Raw genomic sequence first — 16440 nt, 5'->3', positions numbered from 1 at the left:
TGGGTAGTGATAGGACAAGGTATCACTGTTTTAAACTAAAAGAGGGTAGATTTAGGTTCAGTGTAAGGAATAAGTTCTTTCCTATGAGGAGGTGAGGCAGTGGAACAGGTTGCCCAAAGAAAAAGAAGTTGTGGATGTTCCAGACATGGAAGTGTTCAAGACCAAGCTGGATGGGGCTTTGAGCAATCTGGTCTAGTGGAAGGTGTCCCAGTCCATGGCAGAAAGGTTGTACTAGATGATCTTTAAAGTTCCCTTCAGCCCAAACCATTAGAGTTTTCATAGAATCATACAAAGGGCTATAAAATTAAACCTTATGTTGTTTTAGTAGGTTATATAGCACTGGAAAATTATAGGATTTCTTTTCAAAGGACTTTTAGTGTCTGCGTTACTGCTATCACATGAAAAATCTCAGCTATTAAGAACCTACCAGTATTACTAATACCTCCCAACATAGAAGAACCTTCCTTTGCTTTTCAATCTCTGATGTATCAGGAATTTTATTTAGTACCTTTCCTTAGCTTAAGAGGATAAAGTTACACTTCTTGCTTTAGTAATTATATTTTCCAGAAGTATTACCATTGCGTTACATAAAAAGAAAGATCCCTAATCTTGAAAATGTATTTATTTCACAGTAGCAGAACAACAGTGACATCCAGTGGCTATATGATCTGAACTACTACAGCTTCATGCCACATTACTGGTACAGTCAAGTTGTTCAGTTCCTAGAGATCTAGCCCTTCCCAAATGTGATCAGTTTTTGCTGTGGGTATGAAAAGCCTACCTATTACCAGCAAATTATCTGAAATCTAGACTTGTCAGGCTAACCAATAATATTACGGTGCAACCCATATTAAAAACAAACAAACAAAACAAAACACATACCGTGGAAATTAACCTCAGCAAAAATCACAAATTGGCTTAAATGGGTACCTATTTTCCTTTCATTTAACGTCTGTGAACACTCAGACAAATTTTTGTTCAAAATCATGATCTCACCAAGAGAGCACTTTGTATTTAGATATGTATATGTGCAAATATTTATACTGGGAATGATCATATGCACCCTTCTTAAAAGCTCCTTTGGATTTGGAAATTATCAGGTCAGGAAGTAGTAATTATACTGTGTGACAGATGTGACATTCAGAGCAAACACTGAATGGTGAATAATAAATATGTGAAAGACTAATTCCACTAAGTAGTCTGCAAAGAACTGCTGAGAAGAAATGTGTTTGCCTAAGGAATTTGCTGACCAATTTTGAGTAATAGACACATTTGTAAAATGATTGAAGTTGGATCATAGTAAATAACCATCAATCCACCAGAATAGCTCTGCACACCTAAACACTTTGGACTTCATCTTGTCACCTACCCTTTTAATTTGCACAAGCAAAGATCCTTTTCCTAAACTAATGTAAGCAAGGACAGCCTCTATGAAGCCCACTTGCGCATTGACAATTGATAAAATGAGAACCCCAAATGGATTTTCTATTATGCTTTAACTTATGAAATTAGGCTTTCAGGAGGATTTTAAGCCTTGGAAGAATCTAGCCTAGAACAGGTATCTAGAAAAAAACTAAACTCCTTTGTCACAGTAATGTTTTTGAGGTGGTATTACCTTCTCAAATACTGTTGCCTTCCCCATCCTTTCCTGTTGCATCCAATAGCCTACAGTTTGTGACTTGACAGCCTCATATTTCCTTCCAACCCTATCCAGACACCCCTATTAGTTCATTATCATGATTTCCTCCCTACAGGCTAAGCCTCATTTTCATGTCTCATCTCTCCCCACATGTAGATGCTCATAACTAGAAAGAAGAGCTGGGAGCCACCAGGAACTGCTATCCACATACTGCAGGAATATGATTCAAATTAAGGTTCTCATCCTATAAAAGTCCATCTTTCTAGAGCATTTACCTCCATTAGCAATCTCCTGTCTAGGAAGGGTAACCTATTATTTCAAGCAATAGTTTTCAAGCAGAGAGGTGTATGGTGGTTTAATAAAAATGCTTTTTGGAAACGTGCATTATCAATTATCATCATAAAAAAAAAAAAAAAAAAAAAGACAAGTCTAAGTTTAATTTCAGTCTTCCAACTGTGTAGATTCATTTTGTGATTCTGTGTGATTTTGTTTCTGTCATTTTGTTTTTATTTATGTCATAATTCCAATATTATATTTTATATAAGAAATTAAAACTTCAGAGTTTCCATTCAGTAAAAACTTCCTATGTGAAAATTTTGAACGTTTTTCTACTTGCAACAGAATATTTTGAAATATCATCATTAATTGGATGGTGTTGATTTCATTCCACAAGCTGCTATTCCTGACCAGAAAAAAATAACTAGTCCCAGGTACTAACTTATATAAAATAAAGCTGTCTCATAATCATTGCTACAAATGCTTTGCTTTCTGGTAGTTGCTGAATAGGTCTGTAAATGCTGACGCTAGATGCAGCATGGCATGTTAGTTATAAATAACTACAGGATACTACAAAATACAGAAAATAATAATATGAGTATATTCCAATCCCTGAGATTCCTCCAGTATGGTTCTTGTGCCAGAAGATTAACTCATTTCCCTTTTGTCCTATGAGAAATTGCTAAGAAAGTATTTCAGCTTCTAACTTTCAAGTACTTCAGGTTAGACCTCTGCAAAGTAAGAATTACAAATGATTTGTGAAAAGTACTACGAATTTCTTTTCTTTTCTTTTCTTTTCTTTTCTTTTCTTTTCTTTTCTTTTCTTTTCTTTTCTTTTCTTTTCTTTTCTTTTCTTTTCTTTTATTTTCTTTTCTTTTCTTTTCTTTTTCTTTTCTTTTTCTTTTTTTATTTTTATTGCCACTTTGACTTTTGTGTCATTTGTGTGGTCACCAGCTGTACCAGTTCTATTTTTCTTTCTCCTCTTAACTTTGAAAGTTAGATGAGTCAGTCATACATACCTGTAAACTGGAAAAAAATATATTATTTTTATAATTTGTAATAAAAAAATCAAGTTCCATTGTAATATAACCAGGGACTATTTCAAAGTCCCCCCAGAAACAATTACTCAATTTAATGCACGGAAAAATTGTTTTAGTTTTTTGTCTAAAAACCTCTTTGGATTTCTCCCCTTATTTTGGAGCCAGCTGTAGAGAAGAGAGCCAGGTTCCTGAAGATGTGATCAAATGAAAACACTGAGGGATTCAGAAAGTTGCCATCCCAAGCAAGAAGATGCCACTTCTCAGCTCTTTGTTTCTACTTCTAGTAATAATAAAATGGTAAGAGGCTATTATAAAGAATATTGACTACTAGTATATCGGCCTGGTCCACTGATAGCGTTTGAACATTTTATTACTACTAGACTGCAACATAGCAGTAATCTGGCATTTTCATATCGATAAAGGAAATGCTTAAAGTGTTTGCATTGAAACAAATATCGCAAACCACAAGGCTATATTAGGATTGGAAAGAGAGATTGCAGCACCTTGGACATAACTGAGCTAGCTTTAAAAGGATCAGGTCTGAGCCACACAGGCTTCAGCCTCTATGAGACCATCATGGGTCCTGTATATCCCTTTAGTGGCTAACATCATTGCTGTTGCTGCTGGCACCATGACTGTTTGCACTGGTGTCAGTACGCACACTTCAAATGCATCTGTCTGAAAACTGCCGGCAGAAGGAAGAGTCTGCTCCTCCAGCTGCACCAGCTAGGCATTGTTTCTGGTTCCCTGTAGTCCTGCCCACCTGGCCAGGCAGCTGGCTACCTCAGGGAGCTCACCATGTCTGAAAAACAACAGTTCTAATGAAGTGCATAATTTTCAGCCATTTTAATCCGTTGCTTAAATCTGCTTAGTTTTACAGGACTACACCATCAGTTATTTATTTCAGTAATGGACCCTAGAGAAAATCCAATTAAAACAGAAAATATTTTAAATCATGCTCCATTAAAAATCAAATCAAATCAAATCAAATTTATTTTTTTCTTTAAAGAATATCTGACAGTGTCCAAAAATTTGTTAGCATTGACAAGGGGTATTTTGTAAGTATCATTATTAGACATATAACAACTCTGTTACCAAAGGCAGTGGACATGAACACATTACACATATTGTAATTCTGACAGGCATAATGGCCAAGATTAATTTCACACATGCATTCACACCCACATTCCTCAGATATGATCATCTAAACATTTATCTAAATAACTGAAAAAGAAATTGTAGCTTGCAGGTGCACTGAGCTGCCAGCAGCCTTTCAGGTAGTCACGAGGACCTGGTTGTTAATCATTTGGCACATCCAGGAAAGAACTGAAATCAAGGCAAAACACAAAAACACAAAGCAAAAACAAAACAACAACAAAAGTTGATCTATATTGGCTACTCTAGAAAGAATAGGTCAGTCCTTCTAAAGGTTAGCACCACAGCATAGCACCTTCTTCCCGTCTTTCAGTGCTGATACATTCCTAACTATACTATAACAAAAGTCATGGATGGAATACCAATAAAGTGAAAACAATGGAAGATATCCTACAAAGACAGAAAAAACAAACAAACAAACAAACAAACAAAAAACAGAGAAGGGATTCCATCACTTAGTTGTACTTTTCTGAATAAGTTTGATTTTTGTTTTATTTTATTTTATTTTATTTTACTTTTAGAAATCATTATATGCAGTCAAGGCAGATGTATTCTGAAATAGTAATTCACAATGGGTCACGTCCAGGTTCTTGCAAGGACTGAAAGCTGATTAAATGGACATAAACAAGTTTTAAGGACAAAAGAAAATCTGTTGAGTAGGGTTGCAGGTATTTACTAGGATTCTACAGAGTATTACATTAGATTCTCCCTTACTGGATAATTTCATTAATGATTTGGATAAAGGAAGAATAACGTGCAAAAATGCATACTAATCTGAATCACAGATATTAAATTTCTAGCATTTATGAACATTTTGGATGGAATGAGACAGTACAAAGTGCCCTAAAAATGTTGGAAATATATCCAAGAAATAATAAACAAGGTTTCTCCCAGCATAAGCCAATTGAGAAGAAAATAAATGAACACTGAGACATTTAATGGTTCAGTGGGTACTTCAGGGTTAGCAGAAACTGCTTAAAGCAACTTTTGCAATTATTTTCTTTTTTTTTTTTTTGGTCTGAAACGAGGAATAAAATGTGAAGCCCTTCTGAAGGTCTGTGGAGTTGTGACAGGCAGGAGATTCCACCTATGCAGAGATTCATGATGGGAATATATGAATCCATGTCTTAAGTGGCCTTAATGGTTTTGCTAACACTTTTGCAACATCTCAAAAAGAAAAAGTACTACAAGAAATCTTAACCACCCACAAGCACTGAAAGCTTCTGGAGAAAGAAGCAAAAAAAGAAATGGCTTCTCAGCACTCGAAGAGGGATAGAAGCAGCCGAAGGCTATGAAGCCTGTGGATAGTCCAGATTGCATCTCGTTAACCAAAGATCTTTTTAAATCAGGAACAACCCTCCATGACAATAAACCTGAAACTGGACTTTGTATCTTAATTTAGGGTTTTGGCATGATGGATTTTTTTTTTTTTTTTTACTTATTTTTGGAGAAAATAGCAGATCATTTTAATTTTGAAACACAATAGCTATTGCAACCTGATCCCAAAGACAGATGCTTTAATTGGTCCGTTCTTATCACGTTGATATTCTAGCATTAATGCGTGCCTGTTAACTGAACTGCTGGACTCTATTCACAGTACTGAACTGAGCAGATTACTAGTTCCCAAACCCTCTCCTCTGTTTTTCTGAGTCTTCAGATCACAAATACTGCACTGCTCTTACCTTCAAGGGGTTCTGATGGCCCCAGACTCCACCAGCAACAAATTTAATTCACAAACATTGTAAGAAAGGAACTAATATACAAGCAAGAGAGCAAAAAACATGTCAGGAGTGTGAATTAGAACACCTCAGAGAAGCTCTAGTAGGTGACCAAAGCTGGCTTCAGAAAACAGCTGGCACTACCAAATCAGGAAAAGTAGCGGGGGAACAAACAAGCAAGACCTTTCAAGCAAGATCTGTCAATGGATGAGAGCCCTTAGATTAGAGCAGCTGCTGCCAAAGCCTCTTATGGGTAACAGGAGACCAGACTGTGAACATTCTGTATTGACTGAATCATCAGAGCAGAGGGCTGAGTCAAGAACAGTGCTATGGTGGGCTTTTACTTGCTGAAAAACAGGGGCTTTTTTGAAAGGAAACATTTATACTGTCTTAATCAAGCATCAGTGCTGAGTGCTGCCATACAAACATGTTAATAGCTATGAAAGTCAGTAAAAACATTCAAGGTTTTTTTCCCAAATGTGAAAAAAATTTAAAAAAAAGACATATCTATACCTAACAATGCTTTTAATACAGTTGACACATATAAATTACGCTTTCTCCAAATTTTGAGGCTGAGGCAGGCAGCCTTAAAAACATCAGTCTAAAATGAGCTATGTTTAGAAAGCAAACAAAATCATGGTTTTATAAAGTTTTAAGTGATACTTACCGGTTCCTATAACTCTTCTAAATACCCATGAATGCTGAAGAGAAGTTTTCTTATTTTCAGTTGTTTCTCAGGTGAAATTATACACTATTTCATTATGTCCTAATATCCCCAGAACTTCTTTTTAATAGTTAATTTGAACCAAAATGTACACAGTGTTATCTTACTCCATAATCATGGAAAAGCTGCTTTTTTTGTTTTGATACCCTTAAATACTCTGTAGTTTTACACTATTTCTTACTAATAAAATCTCTCTCATGGAGTTTCCATGTTGTTAAAGAAAGCATAAAAAGAGAAAGCTCTCTGCAGTTAGACTTTTACAGCAATGGCAACAACTCACCTGAAACTTCTGTTCGCACATAGTGAGGTCAGCATTTAAAGAGGTACATTTACCCCCACAGGGTATACTCCCTGCTATAATGGTGACAGTCCCATTATGAAAATAACTCCATACAGAACAGCGACAGACACCGTTATTTTAATCCAGCTATACCCTCCACATGAGCAGCTATGGTCCCTATAAGTATGTCTGTGGCACACTTCAGGTTCTGGTGCTGTGCATCTCTAACTTGTCTCCACCTACCAGCTTTTGAAGCAGGAGTAATGATTTCCAAGCACATATTACATGTTAAGTATTACACATATATCAGGTCTCTCACACTGTGCATGTGAGAGCAAGCAAGCACCCTAGGAGAAAAGCCCTGTTAGTGCCACGGTTTTAAGGAGAGGAAGAGTCAGTCACACACCCCAAGTCCACAGTTATTTTCTGCATTATTTGACTGAAACAGGATGGTCTGGATCAGTAAAGATTGCATAAGGATTACACAGAATTGTGTTTCTACCATAGGGAAAACAGTGCAGATGAGAAGAAACAATTCAGGTTTGATGGCAACAATACTTTTTGATAGGTAAATCTGGTCAAGTCCTCTAGACAAGCTAGAAAAGTTGCCTGGGAAACTGCAACATCCTAACTGAGCTATCTAAACTTTTTAAGCAGCCTCTGTGTTTGCAAAGGCCTGAGCACAGACAGAATGAAATGAACAACAATGCATTTCCCATAGATGTCAAGTCTCCTACTCAGTCAGCCGAATTCACACACATTACAAGGTGCAGGACAGGACCACAGTGACTTATTTTCATTACTTCACTGGGAGGAACTACTTCTACTCTATTCCATTTTAGTTCATTATACCACATCCCTCATCACGGTCTCTGAGCACTTTCCAATGAGACATAAACAAATCACTAACGAGTATGTCATGTGGCTGCCTCTCCCCTTTCATTTCCCAAAGGCCATGTTTTCTCTGTTTATCCTGCAGGTCAGTGTGGCTTACTATACACATTACCATAGAAGACTTCATGAAAACTTATCTATTTGTATGTAATAGTTTATCCCACAATGAGTCTATAGAAGTCTCATCAGCCATCTGGTATTTTTATTTCTCCAGGCTGAGAAAGCAATCATGGCTAATCCTCCTGCGAACTATGGAAGTCAGGTTTTATTTCCCACTTTTCTGTACCAATAACTCTTTACAGTCCAAAGTAGGCCAAAGACCCTAAAAATCTGTATATTCCTCAGCTCTTATAGGACCCTAATGCTAGGCTGCTGCCAGAGCAAATGTAGTTCTAGTCCAAAAGAACAAAATTCTCAGGGTATCTAGTGAAAGATCAGATATGCTGTAGGAAAATCATTGCTTGCTGGGCCCTACAACCAATACACATGTGTACTGAATTTCCACAGACCCAGTGGGAAATCTGTTACGTTTTAGTACATGAATATTAAAGTGGACGTGTTTTCAGGATGCAGTTTTCTGGAGCAGAAAATGATGTTTCACAAGTACCTTCAGGTAGGGTGCCAACTTAGGTGATCATTGCTCCCTGGCACCATCCCCAGCCTTGTGCCAGCCTAAGTCTTTGTGGGCCCAGCATGGCAAACTGATGAGGGGACTAACCTATACAGAACACAACTACTGTTTGAGAAAAAGATCCTTTACACTGACTCAGCACAAAGTAACAAACAGCTGGCGAGGGCAGCTATCAAAGTGAGTATAAGCAGCTCTGCTGCTAAATGTCTAATCAGTAATTGATGCTGAAATATTAATGATCAAAGTATTTTTGTTTATGTTCTGTTTTCTTGAAAAGTAATAAATTAAAATCACTTCAGGGAAAATTAAATTATTTCAGGGAAAAAAAAAGAAACTGGCCTTCCTTTTTCCAAAATGCACTAAGATAAACCCTGATACGAGATACATAAGTTATATTTTAATAACGAAAATTAAACATTTACTAAGAAACTTACATATTGTAAAGACATAAGTGAACTAAAAATCCAACAGCCCTGGTGCAGAGCATGAAGAGAAATCGGTGATTGGGGCCAGATTATACTTAGCACGTGTTTTTTTTTCCCCCCTCTTTTTTAAACATAAATATCCACATAATCACTCACCCAGTCTGGTAGGACCTTGTTCCCTTTGTTGAATTGAGCGCACCATCTCTACAAGATTTACAGTCTCTTGAGGCATGTTCCATGAAATTTCTAGATTATTTTCCCTGGCATACTGGAGAACTGACACATGAATTGAAGTATTGCCTGAAGTGAAAAGCAGAAAACAAACACTTTAAGCAATGCATATGAATGTCTTAAGATCAAATCTAAAGGATACATTATGGTTGTGTTTTACATTAAACACAACTAGACAGGGATTTTTCCATTATAGTGTGAAAGCTGCATATTCAATCAGAAGATCAAAACTGAACTATTCTTAGGGGAAAACTATGCACATATTTCTGGAAACAGTCGCTTTTCTGTTGAGAATCAGCATGTAGTATTTTGTCTCAGATTAATTTGACCATGGTCGGAGAATTTCACTACTGATCACCAAATGTTTTTCTTTTTTCCATGTTAAAACTGTCTAAACATCACTTTTTACATGCACATTGTTTGGCAAGTGTGGTAGTTTTATACCCCAACCTTCCTGATGGCCCAGACTCACAGAAGACTATATTTAATTCAAATTTCTCTGTCATGTATTACTTGAGTGACATGCATCAGGCTGCACCATGTGACATAGTTCTCCCAGGAAGCATGGCCTGCAAAGGGGAGTTAAGAGAAATTCCAAGTTTTGCCATTTTCTGACATCTTTATTCTGTTTATACATTACGTAGGAAGTATGAATAAAACTACTAACAGAGAGTTGATATAAATAATCAGTGGCCAACTGTTGTAGAATTGAACAGGGCAATACATTGTTTATAATGATTGCTATAGTCTTAGAAGGACTTCTGCATATTGAAGGTACTTACAACATGTACATAATACATTACTATTTTTTATCAATGGCTCATAAAACATTTATGAATTAAGTTAATATTTATTGTGATTTCATGTACCAAATATTGCAGCCCTATACAAATCCAGATATTGTTGATAGTTGGCCTTGATGATCTTGAAGGTCTTTTCCAACCTGGATGATTCTATGATTCTACCTACTGCACTCTACAATTTGTCCATGGTCTTCTCAAAGATTTTAAAACTAAGGCTGTAGTGAGAACTCACTTCATATTTCCATTATTTCTGTTGTGTTGTTAATGATGTAACATTTACTATTACAGGCTAAAGCTAAGATAAGCAAAACAGACACGCTAAATTAAACTGTCTATTGTTTTATTGCTTATTTTCTTTGTTTACTTGGCTTGCTTCTCTATATCTTCCTTGTATACAATTTTCAGAAAAAAAAAAAAAGTGTCTTCCAAGTATGATCTCTAACCAATATAAGTTATTCTAGACATACAGAAGTGCTATACTTTTCCTCTGTGCTCTCTAATTAGTATAACTGCTGGTAATCTTTTGAAAATATAGGTATGATACAAACATGTCAACACACAGTGGCAAACACTAGCAGCTGACACACCATGAAAACCACAAAATGGTTTAATGCTGGATTGAATGCTGATTGGAGCAAGGGCACACAATTCCTAATTCACTGCTTGTGCTTTGTGATACTTTCATGTATACCAGGATATGTAGCATTCTGGAGGATGGCTGCACTGATAATATCTCGGCTAAATGACCAGACTAGTGGTATACCTCCCATCGGTACACAATCTGCATGATCTTTGAGTCGAGCACTCCCAGAAAGCACCTGTCATCCAACATGGGTGAGGAACTAAATCTTAAAAAGACATTTAGTGTGCCTTAGGTTAGCCCCAAACGGCAGATCAAAAATAGAAATGCTCATTCCAAAGACAAAAACCTTGCATTCTGACCAAACCTGAAGCAAAAGCCCTCTGAATTATTCATTTTTACTTGAACCAGAACCAAACCTGAACCATTATTTTCAAGACTTTTGGAACTAATTCAGAAATAAAACAAATAAACATATACTTCTGCTTTTCTGCCATTGAACAGTTCAGCTAAATCTGCATCCCTTGACAGGGACCTCTTCACCTATTTGGTGTACTCACTTCTTGTGTCCATTACAATAAAAAGAGAAGTTCTCATCACAGATGCTGTTCTAGCTATTCTGCATCACACTTCTCAGTGAACTACATATCAAACCTTTAGTTGCCTGAACCAGAGGAAAACTGAACTTCATCTGAACCAAAAGTTTTACAAGCTGAATTTCCTCAATATAAATGTTTTGTTTTGTTTTGTTTTGTTTTGTTTTGTTTTGTTTTGAGGGATTAGAATGGTGAAAAGAAATTGAGAGTTTTTGTTTTGTCATGTATAAGCAAAATAATGCAGAAAGTCTTTGTGTGTATGAGTTAAAACAGATACATACTGATATCAGCACTTTCAATAAATGCCTGTACAAAGTTTTTCATTTCCTCAAACTCTGATGCTCCAATATTGGAACTTCCATCCAGAAGAAACATGATATCCATTGGTTTGTTGCACAACTCTGAGGGGGAAAAGGAAGGAATAAATACATAAATAAATAGATAAATAAATAAAAAAAAATAAATAAAATGTGTTTGTAGGTGTTTGTGGGATTTTATTAGTAATCAAATGATAACCAAAATGTCATCTACTAATCTATCAGTAGAAGCAGAAATGGCAGATACCTGCATTTTGGGTAAACAAAGCAGGATAGCAACCATTTGAAACAGTAAGCAATGCCTGCTTAGTGAAGGCCTTGAGATTTATATTTCAATTCTTGCTTTTCTGCTAATGTTATTTTACTCTTAGGGGACTAAAAAGTAAAAATAAGCCAAACACAAAACAAAGAATTTACCTCAGATAAAAGGAATTTGCTTACTTGCTTGGGGCAAGCAGATGAGAATACTTACTTCTGTCACTCTTCATACTATCTGAAAGCTACTGTATATTACTGAAAAATACAGCTAAAGTCTTCTAAGCCTATAGAGGACTGACTGCAAGTCAGTGGACTGTACTAATGAACTGGGGCAGCATCCTCTCACTCTGACTGAAGGATAAATGGTCCTTCCTTGGCATTTGGACAAAATACTAAATGAGAGACGAGAATGTTCATAGACATGGAGTGGGAACAAAGAAGATAGGAGAGAGGGAACAGAAAATTACACAAAGAAAGACCTCCAACTTCACCTGGAATTTCTGTCCAACGTTTATGAGAGCAGCATGACTGCAGCACTAATTCAGGTGCTTCTTCAATAAGTGTGCTATAACTATGCAAGATTATTGGACTATTAGGCTGACTAATCTTTCTGAGCTCTTGAACATTTACATTGGGTGTTATGCCTATGGGAATAACATTTATACTTCTGGGATGTCGTGTGATAACATCAGTGGAAGGATTGGCTGACACCATATATACCAAGTGAGGTACATCCTGCCTGCCCCCATTTACTGTTGTAAATGTGTGTTTGGAAATATAATCAAGGGCATGCCCAGTGTTGGTAGCCTTCCCTCCTTGGTAGGGTATGCTTCTCACTTTCTCAATAATACTTTCCTTTGACTGTATTTCCCTAAAGGAATACTCCAGAGTGACAGTGTCTGAATATTGCATGACAGTAACATGAATATTTTCTTTCCCTATGTTCATTCCTGTGATCACCCTCTCAAGGAACTTCTTGATGATATTGAAATTTTCCTCCCCTACATTGTCTGATCCTTCAACAACAAAAGCAATGTCCAGACTTTTTGGTGTGGGCTTTTCTGAAAGGGGTGGCGGTGCTGTGAGCATCCAAGGGGGATATCTGATGTTAGACATTGTTGGAGTGGATATAGCTTCTAACAGAGGATTTTCTTCAGGTCCAAGATCACACAGATAATCAATAAGGAGATCTCTGTTATCTGTTAGCTCCAACACATTGTTCATTAAGAAGGATCTAGTATGTAACTGCTTTTCAATGAACCTGATTTGTTCCTCACTAACATGTGGTCCAATCCCCACAGGTATTACAGTGATTTTTTTATTCTTCAAAGCTGGGATAATGGTGCGGACTTTTCCTGGAGACTTGCTTGCTATAAATAGTACAGCAATTTTGGCAGCATTGGTCCTTTCTGCTTTTCCAAACACGTGAAACACGATATATTTAAGGGCTTCTGCAGCAGACGCTACTTCATCACCTGTATATTTTATGTTTTGGACAATTTTTCTCATCTGGGACTGTTTTTTGACATCTTTAAGGCCAAGATAGATTGTGGTGCCAACCCTATAATATACCAGAACTGATACTCGGATTTTCTTTTGGGAGATGTGAAGTTTCTTCATCATGCCAGTTATGAAAGTCTTCAGTTGTTCAAAGTCCTCTTCTAACAGTTTATTGGAGCCATCCACTAGAAAGGCCAAGTCCATCATCTTGCTGCATGAGTATTCACTGGGTGGTAGTTCAATGTCCTCCTCTGGAGCAGGTGTTGTTGGTGTTAGGATTTCTTCCACTGGTTCACAGGATACACAGGATAAGTTCTTCCCTTGACACAGACTACAAAAGTCACGAAGTTTAACAGTAAATAAATCAATGCTTATAATAACACATTACCCACATCTAACAAAAGGAAATCCACTGGCTATGTATCTCAGAAATGAAAAGAAATAGTGATGGGGGGAGGGGAGGGACGCCTTCCATTTCTCTATAAGGAATTGTACAAAATTTTAGCACTCACTCAGAAAAGGAATTGTTTGTGCATGTCTGTTTAGATGCAGGAAGCATATGAAAACATATGGTATGTTTGTCAGAGGATACTCTTCTTATTACAGCTTTTGGTAGAATATTTAAAATCTGTGTCTAGGAATTGTCTAGAAACCCACTGAGCTTGAGCAATATGGCTACCTACAGGCCACTGGTGGACTTAACTGGCAGACATGGTTTGCTTCACAAGGATGAAAAACCGTGAGGAAAATTGGAGGTACATAATACAAAGTAAAATCCTAGAGTAGTCAAGACAATTTTGACTCCGACAGGACCTAGCAAACTCTGTAAGAAGGCATTGTTTACCTAGATTTTAACCTTACTAAAAACAATAAGCATCCTTTTTTTTCCTATCTCTAAAGTGCACTAGTTTCCTTTTATTTTCCCTAATTTAATTTTGCTTTGAATGCAGCTTTGGCACATATCATCCTATATGGGTTTGTTTTTTATTGTTTTGTTTGTTTGTTTGTTTTTAAATGTCTCTTTTGTTATCTTTCCTCTTTTTTTTTTGTTTGTGTTTTTCTTTTAATGTCTCTTTTATGTTCCTCTTACTTACTATGTCCTGTTTTTGTGTCCCTACACACAAAAAGAATGATGTATTTTACTTATAGCTGTTTTCTCTTTTTCTTTCTATTTTTCTTCCCTCACCATTTCTACTCACCTCTGTTAGTACATTTTCTCTTCCTCTTTCCATCTCAGTTCCTAGTTTCCTCTCCCCCTCTACCTTCTCCCCCCATCTCTGCCTTTTCCACTGTTCATACTTCCTTAATACCATGAGATTTTTCACCTCTGTCACTCTTCACCTTTTAGGAACTTATTTATAATTCATTTATTTCTATGTTTAGCAAGGCTTTAACACTTCTTCCCTGCTAACTCTTGGTTGTATCATTCTCTTACTTTAGTTATCTGAGCAAAGATCATCACTGTACTCATGGACAGGGTAGTACAGATACAGTCAATACATTTTCCTTGTACTACTGGACAGCCAAAGAAACAGTATAGGGAACATCTATGAAGGAGCAAGGACCAAAACGTGCTCATTTTTACTGCCAGAGGAAACCATGGGTGTACAAAATAAGCAAGTCAATACTAGAAGAAGGTACCATTTTCCAGGAAAATAAGTCACTTTACATGTGGCATCTTAGTTTAAATTCTCCCAGGGCTATTTTCTTTCTGAGTTTATTTTAGTGTCTTTTTAATTGAAGAATGCACAGATACTTTTGGCATTAATGCACAGCAATGGAAGATTTATTATTTTAATCCTAATATGAACAAGACTCTTCTAGTTTTCAATTTTCTTTGGATATTTGCTATAAAATTCATTTTTGTGCAATATTTTCTATTGTTTGTACAGATGGTGTAGGCATCTAAATTAGGTGACAGCTATGCAAAAGGATGTTTCCCTAGTGAGGTAAGTTTTCGTAATGTTCTGAAATCTTTGTGACCGGTGGCAATGTATCAATATTTAAGATAAATTATTATTAAGTATTACAAAAATTAGGGAACAGAGTTGAATGTTTGAAGACTCTTTCTTGACCTTTTGATGCAATTCAAGGCTTTTCATATATAGTTATATATATAAATATATTTTATAAAATACATAATATGTATACATATGTAAATTGATCAGTCTAATAGTCTAATGCCCTGAGTTTATAACACAGATGTATGCTAGCTCCAGCAAGACACCAGGAATTCAAAGTTCATATCCATTCAGAGTTTCTGTGAGATTCAAAGTGTTTGGAGCGATGGTGTTAGTCTAGGCTAATAGCTACTGCAATTTTACAACTCGGTCTCTATTAAATATGGTCAAATTACATGATAGAAAACTCTTTTGTATTGACAGCATTATGAGTGACTAGTGAAAGTATCCATCAAGGGACTAGACTAGGGAGAATGCCAAGCTTACAGGTAATACAAACCTTTGTGTAATATGCCACTGGGCAGTATACAGAATGAAAATCTGTCTCTGCCACTTTGCAACGGAAGACCCTAATCCCACATTATGGTGCATCCTTCTATTAATTTCATCATAGTTGGAAAAGCATTCATGCAGGATCAAGACACAGGATATCATCTTAAAATCTTGGGGAGATTATTTTTCCAATTATACTACAAACTTTCAACTGCTCATAATCTCAGAAAAAGACTGAGTGTGCATTCAGATTTTGCACTATATATAGGATTTTTTTAGTACCAGCAAGAGGAAAGAGTTTTGATAGCTTTACTGATGTTGGATCACACCTTTTATAGAAAGAAGAGGAATGACTGAAGTTAATGGGGCCTTCTACACATGGGAAGAGGCATTTTTGAAAGGAATTTTTGGATTTCACTTGCTTAAATTCAAATGACATCCAATAATCCCAACTATTAACAAAGAACCTCAGCTTCAGATTATATAAGGGGCTTTGACATAAAAGAGGGTTTCCAAGCCTCATCTTCAGTGGTATATTTACAGCTAAGTCTTAACTTATTCATGGGGATTCACTCCATCTCTCTCCCATCATCCTACCCAATGGACGTGCTATTTCAAGGCATAAATCTTTCTGTCATACCAAGATTTACAGTGCTGTGGATCTTCTCTGTTCAAAACTATTCTCCTTCCATGTGGAATCTTGACATCTCCAACTGTACACACAGGACAGTCTTCTGGAGTGACACAATCCAGAGAGAGTTCATCAAGTATTTTACCTGTTTTGAAATAGCACAGTAGTATAAAAATGCCAATATAAATTAATTGCAAACATAATTATTGCATTTAACCTGCTTAAATAAAAATAAAAAATAAAAAATAAATATAAATATAAAAAATAAAAATAAAAATAAAAAATAAAT

The 16440-nt window shown here is 36.3% G+C and overlaps 1 protein-coding gene across 1 annotated transcript in view; it reads right to left on the bottom strand.

The window, feature by feature from the left end:
• Window positions 1-16440, bottom strand: part of VWF (von Willebrand factor) — a 151299-nt gene that overhangs the window by 59372 nt on the left and 75487 nt on the right. The window contains exons 27-30 of the mRNA XM_005012640.6: window positions 16161-16296; window positions 12059-13398; window positions 11274-11393; window positions 8939-9082 (exon numbers count right to left, since the gene is read on the bottom strand). Of these exons, the coding sequence (XP_005012697.1) occupies window positions 8939-9082; window positions 11274-11393; window positions 12059-13398; window positions 16161-16296 (1740 nt within the window). The remainder of the gene's footprint in view (window positions 1-8938; window positions 9083-11273; window positions 11394-12058; window positions 13399-16160; window positions 16297-16440) is intronic.

Source organism: Anas platyrhynchos, chromosome 1, assembly GCF_047663525.1.
Source record: "Anas platyrhynchos isolate ZD024472 breed Pekin duck chromosome 1, IASCAAS_PekinDuck_T2T, whole genome shotgun sequence".
NCBI lineage: Eukaryota > Metazoa > Chordata > Aves > Anseriformes > Anatidae > Anas > Anas platyrhynchos.
The sequence above is the reverse complement of the archived record's forward strand: the minus strand, read 5'-3'. Positions and strand labels throughout refer to the sequence as shown.